Source organism: Phyllostomus hastatus, unplaced genomic scaffold (genome assembly GCF_019186645.2).
Source record: "Phyllostomus hastatus isolate PE091 unplaced genomic scaffold, TTU_PhHast_1.1 phas_contig_40, whole genome shotgun sequence".
NCBI lineage: Eukaryota > Metazoa > Chordata > Mammalia > Chiroptera > Phyllostomidae > Phyllostomus > Phyllostomus hastatus.
The window spans coordinates 64585132-64609815 of NW_025333872.1; the positions used below are offsets into that span (position 1 = coordinate 64585132).

The window sequence follows — 24684 nt, forward strand, 5'->3', positions numbered from 1 at the left end:
AGGTCTGGCCCCCAGCATCAACCTGGAATCCCCAGGGTAGAAGGCACAAGGTGCAAAGTGTGGGCATGAGGCACGGGCCACTGGGCTGTGCCCACAGAATATTGCTGTCGTCTGTGCAGAGTTGGGCCTGGCAGCCACCACTGGAGCTAGAGTGAGTGACCAGAGACCTTAGAAATGGATGAGACCAAGAGGATATGAAGGGGAGCATAATAGGTATCTTACACACTCACCAATTATAATATCCTTACGTTACAGGAAGGAATCCAAGCCAAAGTGGGAGATGCCCAAGACTGTGGAGTTTAATTAGCGGAACTCAAGAGGCAGGCTTCCAACACTCCACATGGTGCCTCTTCACTCTCCTGTGCCACTTCTCTAGACACACAACATACTGTATACACGCACATTCGGGACTCGTTTTTCTCACACTAATGTTCCAAATGTCTCCTACGCTTAGCACCTTGTAGGCTCAGTAAAATACTGTTTCAGAGGGCTTCCTTGTGGCTTACTTGGTTTCCTCTTCAAAAAGGAAAAAGAAAAACAGCAACAACAACTAAACTGGTACCACACAACCGGAGAACAGACTAAATTTCGTGCATACAGAATCTGAGTCAGGGAAACTCCAATTAATGTTAAACCTCTAGAGATGTGTATTTGCTTCTTGTTTAATAATCTTCTTACGAAGAAGTCTAATTAATACTTAAATGTGAAAAAAACCTTTCAGCAAAGAGCTTCAAGAAGCCAATGTTCTAACTTCTGAAAATAGGTATCTTTGTCAAAACATAGTAGAACATGTTTCTCTCATGTTCGAGTGGTAGTGTTTTAGTTGAGGCTGTACGCTTGTGTTCTTTATGTATGCATGTTGAATTCGTACTCTGATGCAGATCTGACATGACTTGCCAGAGAGTAGTTATCAGAATGAAGACGTCTCTACAGAAAGGCGGACGTGCTCTGATTCGAGATGATGACATAATTGCTTCACTCTCACGCTAAAGAATTACAAAGCAGTATGATTGTGTAACCTATGTTGAAATTTTTCATACCCTTTTAAAGTAACATATTCTTATAACTAAGGGAAGAGAACAAGATTCGATTTCTGTTTTATTTTAAATCTTATTATTTTGAATATCTGATTTGTAAAGCAGGTTTATTCACAAGATTTTAAATTCTATTAACTTAAAAGAACAAAGTGCTTATGATAATGGTTATGTCAATCTTTATGAATACAAGCTCTGTTTTAACAGGTATTCAGCTTCCTGCAGTACTATTTTTCCTGAGACTCATGCATTTTTCATTGTCTGGTCATTCTGAATTTAAAGTAGATAAGATGTCCTTTTAAATGCATAAACAAAGAAGATGAAAATGTGTATTATAGTCTCCTCTCCATTTCTGCTACTAAAATTATAGGAACTGTGCATCCTATGTTAGAATACTTCTGGTGTGCTATTCTATATACTACATGAATAACCAACAGCTCACTGTGCAATATTTCACCCCACACCGTATTTAGCATCATTTTTGCAAGATAGCACCTTACCAGGCTTATTCAGAAATGCATCAGAAAATAGCTTATTAACCTCAGTGTCTAACTGGCAGATGGAATACAGTGAAAATAGGATTATTTTGGTCTTTTAGAGCTAGTTGTTTTTTTAAGATAGAATAAGCAGCCATCTTTCAAATCTTCTAAGACTATATTCTTTTCACTTACGCATTTGTTCACTTATAAATTTTGTTCATTTGTTCATTCTGTATTTGTTGAGTATTTCCTTTCCACCCAGTAGTCTTCAAGGTACCTGGAACATAAAAATGAACAGAATACATTTTCTTGTTTTCAGGAGCTTGTGAGTTGCACCATATAATGAGTGCAACTAGATATAGGAGTGTACGGATGAGGACACTTAATTCAGCCTCAGGGAACAGGGAATGGCCAAGGGAGGCTCTCTGGAGAGGATGGCACCTGAAGATTATGAGGAGCTAGGTTGAAGGGACCACAGATCTCCCTCAGTGGTTACCTATGGAAAAAAGCTCAGAGGAATAAGGCAACAGCAAATGAACTGAAAAGGTCCTAAAACAGAGAGTGGTACAAAGAACATTTTGTGAAAGAAATAACCAAAGTCTTTGTCCTGTGTTAAAAAAGGGACCAAAAAAGATTTTGATAAAAGGAAGACAGATGATGGAGAGAATGGGGAGGTGGAATTAGAAAGTTGTCAACATCTAGGTTTTATTTATATTTTTATTCATTTACTCATTTATTTTGCTTTGGTGACTCTAGTAACTTAGCTTGGATGTGCAGACTGCCCCAACAGCTACAGTACCCAGATCCCTGCAGCTGGGAAAGGACTCATGCACTAGTCTGATAAAGTCCCCTCCATCCTTTCCTGTTTTACAAGCTATGTTTATTAGCATGATGGATAAAATCATAATTCGCATCTCCTATTAAATCATAGCAGCAGCTGAACAGCATGGCCACTAATTAAAAGCAGAAATTGAATACCACAGATTTGTTGTTTTGTTTGGCTGAAGAAACAAGAATAGACTTGCACTGAATTTTGTTGAAAGGCACAATACAGATGTCTTGGTGGAAGAGTTTTCATCAGTCGGTCAGGCTGGCTTTTTTTTTCTTTGTCTTCACCTTCCCCAGAATATTTCTGGGGAATATTAAGCCATTTACATTTCTCGAACTGTGCTCTGTGCCCTCTGTGAGGGCAAAGAGTATGTTTTGGCAACATAATGATGGTACCACATAGTAATTAAGAGATTTGGAATCATATGATTTAGTTTCCAGGCAAACACTTCCTTCCCCCTCTCTGTGACCTTGGGCTGGTTTCTTAACCTCTCTAAGCATCCATTTACTTATCTATACAATGGAACAAATAATATCTACCTTATAAGGTTATTGTGAAGATCACATAAGATCCTATATAAATAAATCCAAGCCCAAGACTTGACACCTAGTAAAATCTTATTAAATATGAATTAGTATTATTGCACCTTCTGGCTCCATTTTGTAGTAAGGTTTGTGGGACCTCAGCTCCAAAATCTTGGCCTGTTAGCTCCCCAGTGGTGAAGACTGTCTTGTTCATCTTTGCATATGTAGCACGGGCATGTAGAAGGCTGTTTTATGGGGCATTGGCACATAGATATCACAAGGGCTAATATCTAATTCTCTTGGGTAAGCAACCTGTCATTTTTTGGGGGGTGGGAGACTTGATTTTGTTTAGGAAGGCACAAGATATTGCCAAAGTTCAAGACACCATGGTAGTAATTTAAGCAGCTGTAGCAATTACCGTGTCATGACAGTAGTTTTCAACCTTCTTTCCCCAAAGAAACACACTCCATCCACAGTATTTTTTAGCGGACATAGTCAGCATCAAGAGCAAAGTGTCCGGTGTATTAGCTGCCACTCTCCTCATTTCCCTTCCACTTAAGGGTGTAAGTTAATATGTAAATAATCAAGAGTAACCCAACGGTTTACAGCAGACTGGCATTTTAAAGTTATATGTTTAAAAAAATCTCTGACTCATTTCTAAACATTGAATTTGGCATTTGGGGGCCCGTACTTGGAAACAGAGCAACCAGTGAGAAGCCTATACCGATGTTACAGGTTAACCTCAGGAAAACCTTTTCCATGGACCCTAATGCTTGCCAGTTTTTCCTCCTTGTGGAAGTAAATGCAATGAACAAAATATGATGAATCCCTTCTTTTTAAGCAAGATATCATCAAGGACTCTGCTCCTTCCAGAAAGATGGATTCACATCTCCTATGGGCGAGGCAATATGTGACACTGAAAATCCCCTGCTGAATGCTTTTTTCTTTAGAAATACTACTCCTAGCTTATTTTATGTAGGTGTTTCTGTGAATAAACCAGGAAAGTCAGATGAGACTCGGGGGAAGGCAGAAACCTGCTTCGTGTTTCCAGGGGCTCTTCCTGTGTCAGGGCGTGTGGGTCCATGTGAGCAGAAAAGCCTATGCAAAGTGAACCCCTGGACTCTTGCCTCCCCATCTTGCTTAGAGTAGCCTCTAGGGGCAGTGCCTCTGAAGAAGCCCCAGAAAATACTTACGGATCTTGAAATGTTTCATTTCGACTGACCACCGTGTTCACTAAAAGTTTACCTTTACGAATAACTGTCCTAATGTGTCAGCAATTATAACTTAAGCAGAGGAGAGCGGATACTAGTGCTTTCTAATGCTTCCTAGAGTAAACTGAGGTCCCAGATCTGGGGATGGGTGGGAGATGGTCCTTCTGGATGTTCAGGCGTTTGTACAGCCCCTTCATTTAAGTGTCCCTGGATTCAGGATTTCTAGCTATTAAAAAAAGTCTGGGTAATTAGTATAAGAGCCTGAAAATAAGGTTGGAATATGATCCTTCTTGGTCAGTGTTCAAGAAGTTCTCCCTCAGGTTTCTGAAGACTTACTTAATGATATGGTGGGCATCAGGACAGTGTTATTTTCCCACAGGCTCGGAGTGCGGTGACTAGAAGCCAGGGTCACTTGGAGAGTTTAGTCTCAAATCCCAGTTTTGCCACTTCCTAGTTATGGGAAGGGGAGCAAATCCCCCAACCCCTCCCTCTAAGCTTTAGATTTTCCCCTGCGAAACCTCAGTAACAACTGTACCTTCCTCATAGCATTGCTTTGGCGGATTAAAAGAAACACTATTTATTGCACTTAGCCCAGTGACTAGCGCAAGTGCTCAATAAATTTTAAATGTTGTTTTAACGGATTTCCCGCTGATCTTTGCTATGTTTCTCTTTATTTTTCAGGGAGATGTTAATCTCCGTGGCTCTAGGCCAGGTGTTATCCCTACTTATTTGTGGAATTGGCTTGACCAGCAAGTACTTGTCAGAGGATTTCCACGCCAATACACCTGTCTTCCAGAGTTTCCTCAATTACATCCTTCTCTTCCTGGTCTATACCACAACACTAGCTGTCAGACAAGGTAAGCATGCAAATACACTGGGAATCTAGCTTGGTTTCTCTTGTACCAATATCTAAAATAACGATGAGCTATGACCAAGTAACTTTTTCAGCATCATATGATAATTCAAAGCCCTAAATCTCATTTTTCTATTTTACAGTCATACAGTAAACAAAATGAATGAATAAATCACAAAGATGCATAAATTGTGTGGATTCAGTGGGAAGGGAAATGCATGTATAAGCAGAAATGTACAATTGCTCGCTATTTGAATTTCTCATAAAATCCCTTGTACCCTTTGTGAATCTAAATAGAGCTTCTCTGGAACCTGGAATAGGCCCTATACAGCTGCCCTAAACAATGCTACCCGTGAGAAATTCAAGAGAATTACAGACAAATATATGTTCTTTGGGAAAGTGTTCCAGGAAAGGTAAAAATAGTAAACCAAATAACTCTAATAATAGCAAAGGGGGAAAGAAAGAAAAGAAAACTACCACAAAAGGCCAGGTAAGATGTTCTGTCTAAAATTAAAATAGCTAAAGCAATAAAGCAAGGCCTCTAAGAGTCAATGCAATAAAAACAGTTTAAGGGGTTATTGCAGTTTAAATACTTAGGGTATATCTCTGGAGGTATACCTCAGAGCCTTATGATTATACCATTGGATCTGGTGTATATGATTTTATCTATGAGCCAGAAATAGCCAAGAATTTTCCTCCAATAGTCTATTGACTGTAAAATGAGAAATAATCATAAATACAATGAAAAATAATCATAAATAAGTTTGAAGACAATTATTTATTTATTTATTTATTTATTTTTAAAGATTTTATTTATTTATTTTTAGAGAGGGAAGGGAGGGGGAGAGAGAGAGAGAGAGAGAGAAACATTAATGTGCGGTTGCTGGGGGTTATGGCCTGAAACCCAGGCATGTACCCTGGCTGGGAATCGAACCTGCGACACTTTGGTTCGCAGCCCACGCTCAATCCACTGAGCTACGCCAGCCAGGGCTGAAGACAATTATATACTTAATAATAAATAGACGTGCATGAATAGTTGTGTACATCAATCCTAATAGTCATACTTTTTTGACACTTTCATAAGAACTGTACATTAGTGTTTAGTTTTTATATTTCCTTATTTGGATTGCCATCCAGAATAATATTGCTCATTTATAATGATTTGGTCACACAAGATTTTGTCTTAGAGGGAGAGTAAAAATGAGCAAGTTGGAACTGAATTCAAGTTCAACTTTTGGTTTGCCTCAAGTATTGAAGAAGCTAATTTCATTCACCTCTAAAAAATGTTTATTAGTGTTTGTTTTAGTTAGCCCAGTACAAGGAATATAAATAAGAACAATAAGATTAAACTTAAGACAATTTTAATACTTTAATATTATGACAAAAACAAAAATTCACATGAAAGTGGTACATTTGTCTTCTCTGTAGTGTCTAGAACCAAACTTTCCATCTTACTTTCCAGGAGTCCAGAAATTTAACAAAAACCGGCATCAGGACAAAAATAAAATCAAGCTATTCTAAGAAACAGGATAATTTCACAGTCACAGTTAGAAATAGGAAAGCTTAGAGAGTGTAGTGTAGCAAAAGACCCAAAGTTAATAATAATACCTTCTATTGAGCCTGATAATATACCAGGAACTATGTATGTGAATTCCCTCTTTTATTCCTTCGATCAAAGAAAATAAGTGTTATTATCTAAAATCTTATAAGTGGGAAAACCAAGGCTCCTCCAGCAACAGGAGCAGACTGCAGGCTACAGAACTAGCAAATACGGCAGCCTGTGCTAGGCCAGGGCTCTGCCTTCCTGACCCCCTACCATGAGAGGCCCAGGGGAGGCAAAAGGAGGAAAAAGATACTTCTGAACAAAAGGAGGGTGTTTTCCTTGAATTTCAAAACTTTCATTAAGAAACCAGCCCTGGGTGCCAGGTCCAGGGAGGCACAGTGGGGAAGTTAGGGGGATGTGGTCGAAGATTTGGATGGGTGGTGGGAATGTTTTGGGGTAGGGTTAAGGTGAAGCACAACTGGAAGGAGGCAGCAAGGAATCTGGAGGCTTTTTGGAAAGAAGACAGAAGACAGCCTGAAGAAATTCTGTCTGTCCCAGTCAGTGATGGAGAAAATCAATTTCTGAGATGCCCTATCTGGAGACTTTTTCCATTGCCTCAGATTATCACTAAATTTGCTGACATGTCTTTATTTGGGTGTTTACTCAGAATGTTTGTTTGTTTTAATGTTCATCTTTAGAAATTTTAATGGGCTAGCATTAAGCTAGCATCTGGAAATCAACATAGAAATCGCATTAATTTTGTGTGTGCTGATTCAGTACTAGGTTTTATTGTAGAAGCATACTAATTTCTTTGCTCATGCACCTCAAGACTTGGGAGTAAACTGGCAGCAGAGCAAAGAGAAGAGGGTGGAAAGTCTGGGGTGTACAAGGGAGGTGCTTGCACAGCGACAACTCCCCTTCCTTTCCGGTTGCTCCCTGACCAGGCTCCACAGAGGGCAGCAGATTAGGACGGAGGGAGCCGCCCGTCTTCCCACTCGTCCCAGGACAGCCTTCCCTGCCCTGCTGGCCACCATATTAACTTAATGTCACCTTATGTCACCTTAGGACACATAATGGCAAGAATTTAGACTGGGGAATACATATTTAAACAAATCTCTTTTTATAATTTTAATCATACAGTTTCTTAAAAGGTATGATTATTGCCCATTGAATACAATGCAATAAACACAAGAAGCCCTTCAAGAAAGTAAAGAGTGATGTGATTATAAAAGCCTCGTGAATATTTGACCTCAGAAATCGAACTGTATTCTTTTTATCAAATTTTCATTGGACCAATGATCAAAGACTCTGAAGCAACACATTCCAGTAGCAGTTCCAGTATAACTCCAGTTCAAACTGGAGTTTTGAATTTGTCCCTGATTATTTATTGATTTCTGCAAATGTTTGAGTACCATTCTCCTTAAAAAATTATTTCTTGTTGAGTAAAATTTAAGTCCAGTTCTTTCCTTAATTGAAGCTAAATTTTTATTCCAGATGGTTCTAAAATTCAAAAACAATTCATGTTCATTCATAACAAAGAGCTTCAGTGATAAACTTTGCAGGAAAAAATATAATTCAAAAAAGTAGTTCTACTGACATTGTAACAACTTTAAAAATTTAGGTAAAATTTAGATAGCTGTTACTTCCAGAGGTTCATTGTAACTGATTTTGAGAAGTTATTTGGGCAATTAAAACATATTCATTGCAAAAAAGCCTGCAGTCCAAACTCATGCTGTATGCACAGAGTAGGGCTTCAGGAATTGTAAAGAAAAGCTCAGCCCTCCTGTCGTGTGTCTTTCCTCTACTGTCACTCTACGGCCACCCTTACGACAGTTCTGACACCAGATGTATGGAAGTTTTTCCCATGGCATGCAACCCTGCAACATTAGCTGGGTGCCCCACAATTTAGCTCAATTCTGACACTGTCTTCGTGGAGATAGTGTCATATCCCACAGGTTTAATGGTCAGTCCCACAAGACTGCCCCCCTCACTTCAAATGCCAGTTTCTTCTGGTCAGTGGGCTATATGTAAATCGGAGGTCCCTGAGGCCTCCTCCTCAGGCTTGGTTAATTTTCTAGAGCCTCTCCAGAGGAATAGTAAACTGTGGACCATTTTGTTATAAAAGGACACGATAAAGAAGGACATAGCTCTGTGAATATAGATATGGAGAAGATGAGTAGGGCAAGGCATGTGGGAAGGGGTGTGGAGCTTCCATGCCCTCTCTGGGTGCACCACTCTCCTGGCGCCTCCACATGTTCACCAACCCCAAAGCTCTCTGAACCCTGTGCTTCTGGGATCTTTACAGAGGCTTCATTACGTAGGCACAATCCATCATTAACTCCATTTCCAGGCTCTCTCCCTTCTCTGGGGAATGGAGAAATGGAACTGGAAATTTCCAACTTCTAATCATGGCTTGCACTTTCTGGTGACCAGTCCCCCATCCGGGAGACCACTGAGAGTCCTCACCTCATTAGAAAAGAAGATACTCCCAGTACCCTGGAAATTCCCAGGGACTTAGGAACCTTGAATCAGATGCTCCGACTGCTCTCATCTCATAGGGAATTATAAGAGTTTTAGGAATTTGGTGCTTGGAACTGGGGCAGAAACATAGGTAGATATTGATTGATTGATTGATTGATAGAGATATTTATATCTATATTCATATATAATTTTCTATTATCTCATAGGAATATAACTAAGAAAGTATAGTGAGACTCCCAAAAACTTACAGATTTGCCAAGGAAATTCTCAAAAAAACTCTTTTTCATATCTACTTTCTTCTTAAAATTTCATCTAATTCTTCTAGCTGGAATTGGGACGCAGAGAAGCACAAATGCAAAGACCATAAACAAGAGGAGAGAAGAAGAAGCTGGGGCCAGCCAGGTCCTGCTGAAGCCCAGCTTTTTCCTGCATTTGTGTTGTAGAAGCAAGAGCTATGACAGGCTTTTACAAACAAGGGTGAAAATAGGATATATTTCTTATTAAGGAAAAAAATGTCATAAAATTCTTTGCCCTACAGCTTCTTTTATCAGCTATTACAAGAATCCTGCTGATTCTCGGAACTACTTTCAGCAGTTCTTAAATAATAAATACCCATGGTTCCTCTTTTGGCAATGTTTAACTTCTGCATGTATATGAACCACAAAGATTTAGTCAATAATTTCCTCCTCTTTTTCTTCTTCTGCCAGCTTTGCTCAGTTCTTGTCTCTCTAATTCCTTTATATTTTTCCATCAACAATATACTTAGTGATGGGGGAGGTGAGGATCATGGGGCAAAAGCAGGATGCCTAGGGGAAAGGGAACAAACAAAAGAACTTTCATTCCTTGTTTTTTCCTCAAGTCATGGTCATGAAAAAATGGATGTTAGTGATGAAGACATGATAGAATGAGAAATTTCTGCTTCTTTTTACGTCCAGACCCTGGAAATAAACTGTTGCCACCCTTGATCATTATTAGGTATATTCCTGCTGACTGCTGTTTCTGCAAGCTTCGCTTTTTCACTGAAATATATTTTTATAAGTTCTTCCAATTTCAAACAAAAGACAAGCTTCCAGATAAAAGCAACTCCATGAGTATTGGATGTATGTTGCTTTCCAGGAAATTTTTGAAACATAGACATTGAGATATTTATTGAATCATTTTATGTATTTCTTTGAGTGTGAAAATGAAACAAGTGTCTAATAATACTGATGAAATACTCATAAAAATATCAGCATGTGTAACCCCTTCTATTTTTTTCTAAAGAGAAAATACTGAAAAGCAAATGCATGCTTTCCTCTTCATGATAAAGAGTCTCATTTTGGACATTAAATTCCAGAAGACAGAAATCCTAGAGGTCTGGTTCAAACTTCAGTCCTAAGTAGGGAGGCTGAAGTAATGAGCCCAGGTATTTCAGGCATCACGGTCTCCCCCCTCGCTCGCTCAGGCTTCTTTTTCCCATTCAGAGCACTCAAGTAGGGCAGGAGGAATGAGAGAAAAATATAAAAATAACAGCCTAGTCTACACACAACAGATGGCTGCAACTCATGGCCCAACGGTCCAGTTCCATAGCCCTCAGCATTTTAAATGGATATTTTTCTCAAAGTTTTTGTCAGAAAAAGTATCCTTTCTTTTTTGTGGTGTCTGGGGAAGCATCCACCAGAAGGTAATTGTTGCCTCTTCCAATGCAAGACAGGCTTCACATTTGTTCTCGGCAGGCCCACTACACTTTTTACATATGATTATATAGGCTAAATTCTCAATTACCAATGTTGCAAGATTAAAAATATCTATGTAATTAGAAGAAATGTAGGATTTCATACAAAATAATACAAAAGTCTCAGAGAGCCACACAAAGTCTTGGAACTTAAGTATCTGGCATCTCAGACGAGATGGGGCGTGTTCAGGGTGGTATGGCCGTAGACAGTATCTGGCATTTCATAGTGTGTTGACTCTAGATTGCCCTGAAGACCTCACCTCCCCAGCTCTGTTTATCATCCTCTGCCTCTGTGATTCTTTGTCCCTTTCCGTTTGTGGAATTTTCTTTGCCCGTTACCATAGAAAGTCAGAAACGCAGGCCAGAGCAGTGAAAAGACTTAAAGCAAGATCCAGGATTTTCTGAGCAGAAGCCTGAGTTCTGCTCACACACAGCTTCAGTTCCCAGTTCTCTGGATAACCTTGACTAACTCGCTGAGGAGAAGGGACTGCTAATGGGTTGGCAGAACAGGAAGTATTTAGCAGATGTAAATACTGAATTATAACTCTCTTGAGACTCGTGGGGGTGGGAATATTACTGTCACTTACCTAAGTCTGGTGAGGAAACATGCATTGGAGCCTCTTAAAGTCTCCTTTATGGGAAATTACTTCACTCCTGTTCCTTGTCAGGCTGTATTTATATTTACTTCTTAAGTACGATTGTAGAGTTCAGCCCCCATAGTATAGAAAGCTTGTGCCTCAGGATTTCTGAGATGCACCCTTGGTAGACACTCCATGGGAATTATGCCTACATTGTCCAGGAAAGGGAAAGAAAAGGGAATGCAGCAGGTATGAGCCTATACACAAACCATGCTCAAAAATTGGCAAAGAAAACCACCAAAGAAAATTACAATAGCGTTCTAACCAAACTGCCTACCAGTATATGAAGCTACCGGAACTCTCATATACTGTAGCTGGGGGTGCAAATTGTACCAACCAGAAACTATTATTGATTAAGCTCATAATCCACTAAATGATATAAAAGTACATGTCGTCCCTACATGTGCAGTGCTTACAGGGTAAATCTGCACTAAGTCAAGTCTCCCACAGTCTTAATCAAACTTTTAGTATATGATAACATAGTCCTGTTTGTGCTAAAGTGGATGAATCACAAATAGAGTGATACCTTACCCAGAACTTGCAGTAAGTGGCTTTTAGATCGAAAGAAAATGATGTGATTATGCGACATCACCTTCTCTTAATGAATCCTCATGTAAACTTCCATGAGCACACACATTCAGTTTATACATCCTTCATTCCCCATGTCATATTAATTAATGGATGCCTTCTGTTTCTTTCATTCCAAATAGCACATAAGCTCCGATGGAGGTTTTGTCTCCCTGTTTTATCTGGAGTCCATGTTGGCTGTTAATTCTGGAAATCTTTAAGCATTCATCTGTCCATGCTGAGAGCTGGCATGGAGCAGTACTCATTACGAGCACACTCCGGCATTCATGTGGGACAGTGAAGGGTGCTACAAGATGATGACTATATTCCTGAAAAAGATAAGTCCCCTTCTGCCAAAGTAGTGCTTTGTATATAATTAGTGTAAAAATTCAGAGGAATAGAGTTTATCCTTACAATCATCTTTTGCATTAAAAAAGAATTATAATGGAAGAACAAAGCAGTCCCTGCAGTGAATTGAATTGCTTTCTCTAAGTTTTCATTAAATCAAAGACTCAGCAGTTAACCATCTTGCAGACACTATTGCAGTCTGCTCCATGAGATTTGCAGGGGGAAAAAGAATAAGCAAACATTTGTTTTTTCTTCACAGGGTTAGGACTGCATTGTGATTATCTGAGATCAGAATTCCCTATTTATGCAATTTTTGTGCATGTGGTTTCATTGGTTTCCATTTCTGAGATTTTTTAGGACCAGGAAGAGGATCAAGTAACTCACCAAATTTAAATGTAATGCTTGCAAGTGGTGGTTTTTGACTATGCGTTGGAGTGACTGGACTTCTTCAGTGACATTTTTGAGGGAAAATTAGAGGAAATGACTTTTGAATAAAAGAAAATACAACCAGAATTTACTGTTTGACACTTCTAAGAGAAAGAATGAATAATACTTTCTTTTGCCTTTAACTGCCTAGTTTGTCATGTCTTAGAAAATATCTATCTTTAAGAATCATATTTAGGGATTATTACTTAAATTCACTAAATTACAATATAATTTTAAACAATTTGGGCCTAGACTTTTTCTGTTCCTTAATTCAAACAAAATTCAAGGGCCATTGAGTCATTCTGGTAATTTTCCATAACTTGTCTGTATTGTGTTTCTTCATTTTTTAAGTCAGATTGATAGTGATAACTGGCTTACAGGTCTTGTGTGGACTAACAGAGGCTATGGATTTGGGAAACTCCTAGCACAGTGTCGGCCATAGAGAAAGCATTCAATGACTGCACTCCACTATCATCAGCCTTAGATTTGCTTTGTATATATTGACTCTCCTCTTCAGCAAGTTGGGTTTTACACATGTAATCCTTAATTTGAATAAATTCTACCATGAAGACCCTAAAATTCACTAGCCATATTCCAAGATTTATGTTTTCCCTAACTTGTCACTGAATGTCAGAGCAGGCACTGGTATGATTCATAGAGGAATTGAAAAAAGAGACATTTTAGGTGCATTTTTACTGCTACAAGGTCCAATGTGAATGAGGGGGGTGACTGATATAATTATTACCCTGGCACAGGACTAACCCACATTCCCTCCTTCAGAGTAGAGTGGGGCTCCTGCCTCAGGAAGCCAAGCGAGGAGGAACAATGGGCACCCGGAATCTATTTAGAAGAAGGCAGGAACATCCTTCTACTTTCAGGCACAACTTCACTCAAATGCCCAAACTGTGAGAAGCTGGGGTGGAAAAGGGGAGGTTGCCAAAGGAAAAAAGTAAACAGAACAATTCCCTAGGCGGGTGACTGCTGCAAAAATGAGTGAGAGCTTTGTTGTAGAGTTCTGATGATCACCAAGAAATCTAACAGCAGAATAGCTCCCCACCCTCTCCCCCTGTTTCTCTGTGTGTTTCCTATCTCTTCTCCTGTTTCCTCTCTTCATCCCAGCCTTTTCCTGCTCTTGCAAACAGAACTGATGGACAAATGGGGAGAAGTGGGAAGGAAAACATTGCCCTTCCCTTGACTGAGACAGGGCTGACTGTCGTGACAAACGTAGACCTTGCAGAGAAGGTCCAGATCCAGTTTAAGCCAGGTCTGCATAACCACTCCAGGTTACTCTGCTCTGCTCAAGAGAAGGCTGGGAGCACCAGGGCACCAATTAAGATCAAGTATATTGTAAACTAAGGTTGACTACCTTTTATTCCTGCATGTTTTTTCTTTTATAACACACACACAATGCATCCATGAACTGTAACCAACTCAATACTCGTACAGAAAGTAAAGCAGACCCAAAGCAGCTGGGAATATTCCATTCCCATTTGGCCTGCTGACTGAGGCACACGCCAGCTGGGGAAGTTGAAGAAAGAAGTGCGATTTGACCAAAGCCAGGGGGTAGGAGATGGCATTTCTATGAAAGAGAATGAATATTACTTTCTTTTGCCTTTAACTGCCTCTTTAGTCATGTCTAACTGCCTTAGAAAATATCTATCAAGAAATCAGCCCTTGGGACAAGGCCCATGGACACTTTAGAAGACCCTATCATTAAAATCATAGGACTCTCAGATGCATTCCGAGAAGGAGCCCCTTTTTAGAACCAGAATCCACACCCTCTATCAATTATTTAGAATAATCAATGAGCAGCCTGTTTGTTTTAAGGGCGTTTCAATGGAAACCACAGTAAGAAATCTATAAGCAAAGATCTAGTCTTACTAATAAACTATTGCATGGACAGGAATTGTCCTTGGATGAGCTTATTAAAGGAACCTTGCCCCCATATTTTGAGAGGGTAAGGATGTTTTTCTATCTCAATGTTGAAAAATAAAATAAGGTTGGGGTGGGAAAAATTAAACATAATCCAAGATCCAAAAAGAGCTGAAATATGCCCTGGGAGAGCACAGAAATTGGATCTACAAAGCCAGGGAAGTGGCTGCCCACGTCACCCTCTAGATGAGAAGAGGGGAAGGAAGGTCCTGCTGTCACAGATCCTGGAGCATTGTTCAGTGATCGTGATCCATTGTCACAGATCACGGAACCACCGTTCAGCAGGAAGAGCACTCTGCAGACAAACTCAATGGGCTGCTGGAGCCTCACCAAATTTAAAGCAGCGGGTTCTATACCTATGAGCACATTTCAACTTTTGGCTTAGTAAATGTCATTCATTGAGGTTGAAATTTCCTGCTGTGCTGTGTTAAACTCAGGACCATTATAGCGCAGCTTTAAGCAAGCTATTGATTTTAAACTTTTGTCAGACTAAAAGAAACTAAGATCACTCAGAAAGAAGCAAAGAACTCATCTTCTAAAAATAAAGTTAAGGAACTTGGTGACTTCTTTTTAACAGAGGAATGTGTGGGCAGAGCTTATGTAAGTGGCATACATGTAGAAGTCTCTGCAATGTTAAAAAATTGTATGTTATTTACTATATGGAAATTTAATAGAGCTCACCCCCTGATTTCTGTTGTTTTGGCATCAGATATTCCTGACAGGAAAGACACTGTAAATATGTTTCTATACTCAGAGTGTCTCTCATTTGATGAGATCAGCAACCCATTCCCAGCCTACAGTTTTATAATTTTAGTTCTGCCTATATTTCATACAGAACCTTCTAGCAGGCTCTGATCTGATTACAACTTAATTCGAATTTTTCTTATCTAAATTTAAGTTATCTTACCTTAGTCACTCCTTTCTTCCTTCATGTGTTCATTCACACATTATTTCATTCATTTAGTCAGCCAGTACATATTGAGGGCTTCTTGAAGCAATATCTAATTGAGCAAAAATGCTCTCCCTTCTCTCACCCCTTCTTAGCTCCCAGACAAGAGGAGGAGAGTGACAAGTAAAAAGTACCTGTAATTTCAAGAGTACAGATCTGAGGGCCTTGCTTCCTCTTATCCCCATCACATCTTTATTCCAAAAGAGCTTATTTCTCTGTGCATCCAGCCACCAGTCCTTCCTTTCCAGTTTTCACAGCAGAAGGATTCATAACAAGCAGTTACGAATGCATCGCTGTTTCATGGTCTTCTCCTTGGCCTTTCATTGAGCGTGCACACATTCTTTGCTCCAGACCCTGACTTCACAGTAAGAAGAGGGGCAGATGTTCTTCCAGTCCCTGCACCAGCCCCCTGTCTCCCTGGGAGAATACAACACAGACATCATCCACCCTCTTTATTTAAACTTAACTGTGGTGACTTCTTGGACAATAGGCTTTCAGCTCTTGGACGATAGAGCTGAAGCATTTGGCTATTTTCATCATTATTAGTTCCAATACCCTCAAAGGCCTCTTCTCCTCTTACAGGCAGTTATATATGGATCACAGGTCTGATCACTTTGCCTGACTTAAATGAGCTGTCATTTATGTAGTGGCAAATAGTCCTTTACTTGTCTGGCTTTATCCCTTTAAGAAGCCTTTATCCTCCTTGTGGTTTGGAGATGTACGTTTAGTACATGCTGGTTCATGAACTTAAACTTTTCCCAAGTTTCTAATAACCCTCATAAAATATTGAAAACCACAATAATTTAATGCTATAAAATGAAAAGTAATAACACAGTGGAGAATAGCATAGTTCCTAGGCTTTATCTCAGTACCTGACAGCGGAGAAAGACTGCCAGTCACTCACTGGGCCCATGAGCATCTGTGAAAGAGCAGGAAAGAAAAACAAAATATCGACCTCTGGATTTTGACCAACTAGCTAATCTCATTTTCTTAGTGTGCAGAATGAATAAGAAAACATCCCTATTCAGAAAATATCATCACCTCCCTTTCATGGTATTTGGTTACCATTTTATAGTATTCTAGAACAGTCGATTAATTGTGCTTTTAATAACCAGGGTCACAATATGGACAATTTCCAATTGTCCCAATTCATTTTCAGAAAGAAGTACACATAAATATCCAGCTAAATGCAGCAATGATTATGATTTCTTTAAAAAATCATTATTGTATCCTATTAATCTTATACTAAAACCCCTGATATAAACCTATTTACTCATGGCTTCACCTGAAAGCCAGAAAGAGGCATCTCCCCCTCTCAAGCACATCACCAAAAACAGGAATCCTCTGCTTACCTATGCAGCTTCTGAAGGTGAAGCTTAAACACATCCACACACTAACTTAGAAAACACCCATCACCTCTCTGACTGAAGTTTCATTTGGTTGTGGAATATACTGACTAGGGCAAAGTTGACTTCACAGATACTGATTGAGCCCACTGTGGACCAGACACCAAGTTTGACCCTTTCAGATGCCCTCCCTCCATCACTATCAGCTCTAGCACTGGCTAAACCACGCCACCCATCACTTCTCACTAGCACTGCTGCTACCACGAACTGCTCTCAGTCTCTGACGCCTGTCACACATTCTTCACTGCAATCCTTCTTTTAAAGCTTTATTTGCTCCAAGCTAAAGTGCAGTAGTCAACCAGACTTTGGATGATTATGTAAATCTTTATTTACTTATGATTTATAATGATATCAGGATTTTTAAAAACAGTTGGGGAGGAATTAGTTAATAAAAGATGATTATTTTCCATATCCATCAAATTTAACATGTACTTCTTAGCTTCATTCTGTGAATCAAAATAAGGTCTTTTAATAAGGATTCAAAGTAGCTTAAAATCAAGATACCACATTGTTGTTATTCCTGCTTTCTAAGCAGCCTGTCTACTTGAGCAAAAGAGGCCAAAGGTAAAGCATTCTAGTTTTTGTTTCCTGAAAGGGTGTCTGCTGAAGTGCAAACCAGATGGTCTTGGATTTCAGTATAGGAAGTATGAATCCTAATAACCAGTATTTTAGGTACTAGTTTCATAAAAAGTAACGTTGGTCAATACCATGCCTTATATACAGTGTTATTGCTACACTCAAATAATTCTACTCATCTCTTAATGTAGAATATCTAATTAAAATCAACTCAACTTTGTTGAAAGTTAAAATCACTGGTAATACCTTAATAATAAATCTTCTAATTAAAAAAGTTTGTCGAACTGCTTCTAAATCTGATATCTACTTTATAAAAATTGCTAAATACTAAGAAACCATGAAAAGTCAAGAAACTCAGTGTATTTGAGGTGACAATGTTGTAACCATTTTTAAAATTTATACTTTATTTATTTATTTACCATTTTTCCAAATATTTTAATATATTTTATTGATTATGCTATTACAGTTATCCCATTTCCCTCCTTCATTCCCCTCCACCCTGTACACCCTCTCCCACCCACATTCCCCCCTTTAGTTCATGTCCATGTGTCATACTTATAAGTTCTTTAGCTTCTGTATTTCCCATACTATTCTTGCCCTCCCCCTGTCTATTTTCTACCTACCATCTATTCTACTTATTCTCTGTACCTTTTCCCCCTTTCTCCTCCTCCCACTCCCCTATTGCTAACCCCCCATGTGATCTCCATTTCTGTGGTTCTGTTCCTATTCTAGTTGTTTGCTTAGTTACTTTTTGTTTTTGTTTTAGGTGTGGTTGTTAATAATTGTAAGTTTGCTGTCATTTTACTATATGTGTTTTTTATCTTCTTTTTCTTAGATAAGTCCCTTTAACATTTCATATAATAAGGGTTTGGTGATGATGCATTCCTTTAACCAGACCTTATCTGGGAAGCAGTTTATCTTCCCTCCCATTCTAAATGAAAGCTTTGCTGGAAAGAGCAATCTTGGGTGTAGGTCCTTGCCTTTCATGATTTGGAATATTTCTTTCCAGCCCCTTCTTGCCTTCAAGGTCTCTTTTGTGAAATCAGCTGACAGTCTGATGGGAACTCCTTTGTAGGTTACTGTCCCCTTATCTCTTGCTGCTTCTATGATTCTCTCCTTCATTTCTACCTTGGCTAATGTAATTATGATGTGCCTTGGTGTGTTCCTCCTTAGGTCCACCTTCTTTGGGACTCTCTGAGCTTCCTGGACTTTCTGGAAGTCTATTTCCTTTGCCAGATTGGGGAAGTTCTCCTTTGTTATTTGTTCAAATAACTTTTCCACTTGTTGCTCTTCCTCTTCCTCTTCCTCTTCTGGCACCCTTATAATTCAGATGTTGGAATGTTTAAAGATGTCCTGGAGGTTCCTAAGCCTCTCCTCACTTTTTTGAATTCTTGTTTCTTCTTTTCTGTTTGGTTGTTTCTTTCTTCCTTCTGGTCCACTCCATTGATTTGAATCCCAGTTTTCTTCCATCATTATTGGTTCCCTGTGCATTTCCCTTCATTTCACTTAGCATAGCCTTCATTTTTTCATCAAGTTTGGGACCAAATTCAACCAATTCTATGAGCACCATGATCACCAGTCCTTTGAACTGTGCATCTGATAAGTTGGCTATCTCTTGGTCGCTTAGTTGTATTTGCCGTGGAGCTTGGGCCTGATTCTGTTCCGGCCTTTTTGCAGGGGTAGGGGGTCTGCTCGCGCCTGTTACATATGACAGGCAGAGCCTTAGGTGTTCACCAGGATGGGGCACCCCAGTCTCTGGGTTGTGATGTTGATGTTGTATGTGGGGGCAGGGTCTGAGAGGGAACATTGGTGCTTGCTCCTCTCTCCGTCGAACTTCAGTCCCTTTCACTGCTTCCCCCAAGCAAACTGGACCTTTCTGGTGCTGATTCCCAGGTGGATGGGCTTGTGTACATTCCAGGACCCTGGGGGTCTCTCTAACGAACTCTCCTGTGAGGCTGGGAGCTTCTCCCAGCTTCTCAACCCCCACAGGTGTTTTCAATCAGTGCCCCAAGGCTCTATTTCCTGGCACTGGGACCCTGGTTTGCTCAGTCTGTTTTCACTTGGTTTATCTGCATGCAAATGTGGGACCACCCAGTCAGCCAGCCACCTTGAGCGCAGTGCCTGACTTCACAATTGCTGCCTCTCTGGGTCTGGCCATTGCCACCCCACACCCAGGATCTGCCAGCCACCACCTGCGTGCCCAGGGTCCACCCTCCTCCATCTTGCGTGCCCCAGGTGCCTTGTACACCCATTGCCACCACTTTTTGTGCTGTGACCCCTCTCCACCCCACCTCTGACTCTGCCCTGCCTACCGGTCTGGATGAATGTGTCTATTTTAACTCCTTGTTTGTCGGAGTTCCATACAGTTCAATTTTCTGTCAGTTCTGGTTGTTAGTTTGTTTTTAAGTTATTGTCTTTATTTTGGTTGTGCGAGGAGGCACAGTGTGTCTACCTACGCCTCCATCTTGGCCAAAAGTCTATATTCTTAAGTTGCACAAATAATACAAGGATATAAACTTAAATGTTAATGTAAATATAAGCATTGCAAATAGAGACATAAATATGGTATTTTTTAAAAAATTGTGCTTCCCACTCATCACACAAATCCCACTCTCTTCTTCAAAAGAAATCTATGCTAATTTTTGTTATTCATTTTTCACAGAACTTTTATGCATGTTCATTCATATACATAGTTATAAAAAATTTTTCATGCAAATGCTAGGAACAATACATATTGTTCTGAAACTTATTTTTCTCCCAATAACATATCCTGAAAACATTTCCATCTCAGTACATGTACATTTATCTAAGAGTTTTAATTGCTACAGTAGTATTGATAAACTCACAATTAGTGACCATAGGGATAGTTCCCAATTTTTGGATTATCCCATTCATTTTATGAGAGACATTCTTATAGATATGTTAGCAGAACAGTGGCACCAAAATGTTACCGGACCTCAGTTCAGCAACCTCGGTACTTGAGTTCAGCAAAAAAAAGAATTCAGAGGCAAGGAACTCAAAGTATTTTTTTTTATTTATTAGAAAGTCTAAAGGGTAGAAAATGTGAGCCAGCTGGGCTACATGGGTCCCAGAAAGAAGTTACAGAGGCAAAAGAAAGGCCCTTAGAGCTTAGAAAAATAAAGAGAGAGTGTGCCTGGGGGAAGGAGAGGGAGAAAGGCAAGGGCATGCTCCAGAGAGTAAGAAAGTGTGCTGCGGGGAAAGAAGTGGATAGGGAAAGGCATGAGGGTCGGGGAGGGGGAGAGAGAGAGAGAGAATGCTGAGTCCTTTGTCTCCAGGAGTTTATCTGAAGGACTCAGGGGAGGGTCTTAATAGAATTTTCATCAGCTTTCCAGGTATGTCCTGTCAGGGTCATGGTCTCCAGGGATCAGTTGGAACCAGATCAGGGGGTCATTAGTCACTGCAGCTGGTCCTGATGTCACCCATTGTAGCATCACCATGCCTGGTCTTGTTGCTTTCCTGGGCCTGGGGCTGAAACACAACCAAGGCCTAGAAGTTATCTCTAGAGCTTAATACTCAGGGGAGTAGTCATGCAAGGGAATCATATGAAGTCATTCTCCAGCCCCTTTGTTCCTCCTCTAAAGGGATCTATCACATGACTAATCATATGGAAGGTCAGGAGGTCTAAACCACGTGACCAGCAATATCATAGGGGAGTAAAGGTCACCCTGGGGGCAAGGTCCTACCCTACAATTGTTCCTTGCTACATACCCCAAGCTTTCTGCCCTGGTGACCTTCCATACCTGGCCTATTTTTCCTACTCCGCTCATGCCTAACTGCCTACCAAAGACACATCTTTAAATACATGTGAGAGTATCTTGTAGTTTAGATTTCTAAAAATTTAAATGCTGAGTCAAGGTACATCTTAAATATTGATTAATATCATCAAATTTCCCTCCTCTAAGAAGTATCACCAATTCAAAAGCCTACTATCAATATTTGAGAATATCTGTTTTTCCACTTACCATATTTTGCTGTGGGTAATGCACATGTACATTTTTGGCCCAAACTTCCAGGAAAAAAAATCTTCATTTTAATTTTTTAGTTCAATGTTTTATTTATTTATATTTAGATACTTGTTTTATGTATTATAAAGGAATTTTAGCATTTATTTTTGAAGATAAGGATATTATTATTGCTTTCTAGAGTTGTACTTTTAATGAATAAGCATAAATAAAAGAATTTCAAACATTTATGTAAATACAGAATTAGTACTACCCATGGATAATGTGCATCCTTATTTTTCTCCCAAAACTCTGGCCGAAAAGTACACCTTATACACAGCAAAATATGGTTTTTACCAATATTGGATATTATCAGTAATTTTTTGTTGATTTGAAAGTTAAAAATATTGTTTTAGGTTTTATTTCCTTAATTACTAGTGAAATGAGGATCCTTATGTACTTATTGGCAAGATGGAATAACTTTTAAATCCAAAAATAAAAGCATGAAATGCTAATGGTCCCTTTCACAGTCTGCTGTTGTTGTGCAAGTCCCAGCGGACTCCTTCCCTTCTTTCTCCCACTCACTCCCTTGCTCCATCTTCTCCTGAATTAGTGCAGAGAAGGGAAAGCAAGTGAGCTCTGTGACACCCTCTCCTGGAAGAGTGCCCTGCCAGAGCATTGCAGGACTGATGTAGACGCCAATAGCACCCATAACCCTTTCGTAGCGGTATGATTAGTGGGGTTGTTAGTACTACCCAAGTCTAACTTTCTTTACTGCTTTAAACACAGCTTGTGATCACATAAATGACATCAGTAATAATCCTCTAGGGCATCGTGTATACAAAAGCATTTGACTCACTTTAGCTGGGGTCTAATCAGAATCTCATTCCCCAGAAAAAGATTATTTTTGCTTAGAAAGCAGAGGGATAACCCTTTGGCATCTTCCAATAATAATTTTGGGTTTCAGGGTAGGTTGACTGGTATAGATGTGCCTGGCAAAGATGGATTGGTGAGAAATAGAAAACTTTTAGCCAGTATCAATGCAGAATTATGCCTATCAGCTAAAAATATCCTGCCTATTTCAATAACTCAGTGTCATTTACATATCATTTGCTTCCTTTTTGTGGAATTTTTATTAATATTTAGTCCAAAAATGAAGTGAGTTTAGTATACTGCCAGGGGTGTCCAAGCTTGTGGCATCTCTGGCCACACTGGAAGAAGAGTTGTCTTGGGCCACACATTAAATACACAAACACTAATTAAAACTTATGAGCAAAAAAAGGTTTTAAGTAGATTTATGATTTTGTGTTGGGCGGCATTCATAGCCATGCTGGACTGCATGCGGCCCATGGTCCACGGGTTGAACACCTCTGTCAGTATATGCATCTGAACTGTTCTTCAGAAAGGAATGAATTGGATGTGAAAGTAGCCTCCCTGATCCCCAAATCTGTATAAATTAGCAGCATGGAGTGGATGACTGGTGAGGGAACCTGGACAGTAAAGTTATGTTCAAGGAGGAGTCTCCTGTGATTGTGCTCCTGCCTTACACAGATCAGCTTCATTCTCTGTAGGTCAGACTTCCTGGCTGATAAAAATGGGAATGAGTGTCAAATAAAAATTGTTTATTAACATACATTGATTATATTATGTACTCAGAGATGGTATCATTAAAATATTAATGTATTTGATATTTGAGAGACCACATTCAATTGTACGTAACTGTTGTAGGGTCAGCTATTAATTTACTTAAGCTTTAGCTCTGAATAAAATCAATCTGTTGCAGAATGAGTAAGAGTTTTCTGAAGCAACCGGTGAAAAGTCAATTCGTTCAACTTGGGTGAACATTGACAAAGAGAGAAGCACAAGTAAATGAGGGAGAAAGAAATGGTGCGCAGTGAGTTTGCTTGAATTTATGAGCACACCATGAGCCATTTCAAGTGCCACCCACAGAAGAAAAAGAAAAGAAATGAGAATATACAATAGAGCTACATCACCTTTAAACTTAAAACCACTGTATAAGTCATTTTATAGATAAACAGACCAAGGCTCAGAGAAATTAATTCGGTTTGCAGAACTGTATAGCGGCTCCTGTTCAGGGTCTAGTTAGTCACATCACTCTCACTCTAACAACAAAAATCACAGTTTTTCTGAGCCCATCAGAAAGCTAAGGAAGAAATGAAATCTAAATATATGAAATCCAGAAAATTTTCTTTGTAAGAGAGAAAAGATTCATAGCTTCTTTCATTCCTTGCAGAGTGATAGGAGGAGGAATCCACGAAGAGAGAGAGAGAAGAAAAAACAACAAAAACACTTTAGGCTTTAATGGTTACCTGTGAGCTGGTGTGACAGATTATAATTCTGTCACAGAGCAGGTCTACACGCAACTCAAACTATGTCCCATGGGTCTGTGCCTCGTGTTGGGCAGGTAGTATGCCAAAGGCTAAGAGATGGAAAGGAAGAGGTAAAAGAGATTCTACCTGAAGTGTGTGAAGCCTGTCCATGTGCATGAAAATCATCCTTTGAAAATGGAGAGGAGCAATACAAGAGATCTAGGAGAAGTTAATTTGAGGCACTTCATTCTTTCAACTGCCCAGGATTGGAGACATGGCAAGAGAGATGAGGGCAGTCTTTCTGAGTGAGACATGTCGGGCAGAGGGAGATTTCTGTAGGTGAAGAAAGCTTACTACAGGACTGGAAAGCAAATAGAATCCCTCCAGCTACCCAAATAGTAGTCAGCTGAGCTGTAAAGAAGATATATATTTTAGTGGTTCAGAAAGTTGGCTGCTGGGCTATAAAGTGCAGATTTCTGTAATCTCACTGGTCCTCAAATCCCAAGTCTTGAAGAAGGGTAAGTACTGATCCGGCTTGGAAAACATTTGAAGTGTGTCGTGAACTCAGTCAAAGGAACACTGCAGGAAAGCCCAGTCCTGCTGATCAGATTGACCCTGTCCCCAGACCAAGTAACATGGAACCTGCTTTTCTCACCAATCCATTCTTGCCAGGGACATCTACACCAGTGAACCTCCCCTGAAATCCAATGTTATTATTGGAAGATGCCAAAGCTTGGTTACGAAGCAGCCTCCCCTTCTCAAGTACCAAAGATCTCAGCATCGTCCCCACAGAAGTACCCACTTCTCTCTCTAAATATTACATATTATTAAAATTGAAACATTTTCTTGATTTTTTTGTTCTCACAGCTCATTGAACCTAAA

The 24684-nt window shown here is 39.7% G+C and overlaps 1 protein-coding gene across 1 annotated transcript in view; it reads left to right on the forward strand.

Annotated features, from left to right (window-relative positions):
- The window catches only part of SLC35F1 (solute carrier family 35 member F1), a 360251-nt gene that overhangs the window by 217584 nt on the left and 117983 nt on the right, over positions 1-24684 (forward strand). The window contains exon 2 of the mRNA XM_045844241.1: positions 4759-4934. Within this exon, the coding sequence (XP_045700197.1) occupies positions 4759-4934 (176 nt within the window). The remainder of the gene's footprint in view (positions 1-4758; positions 4935-24684) is intronic.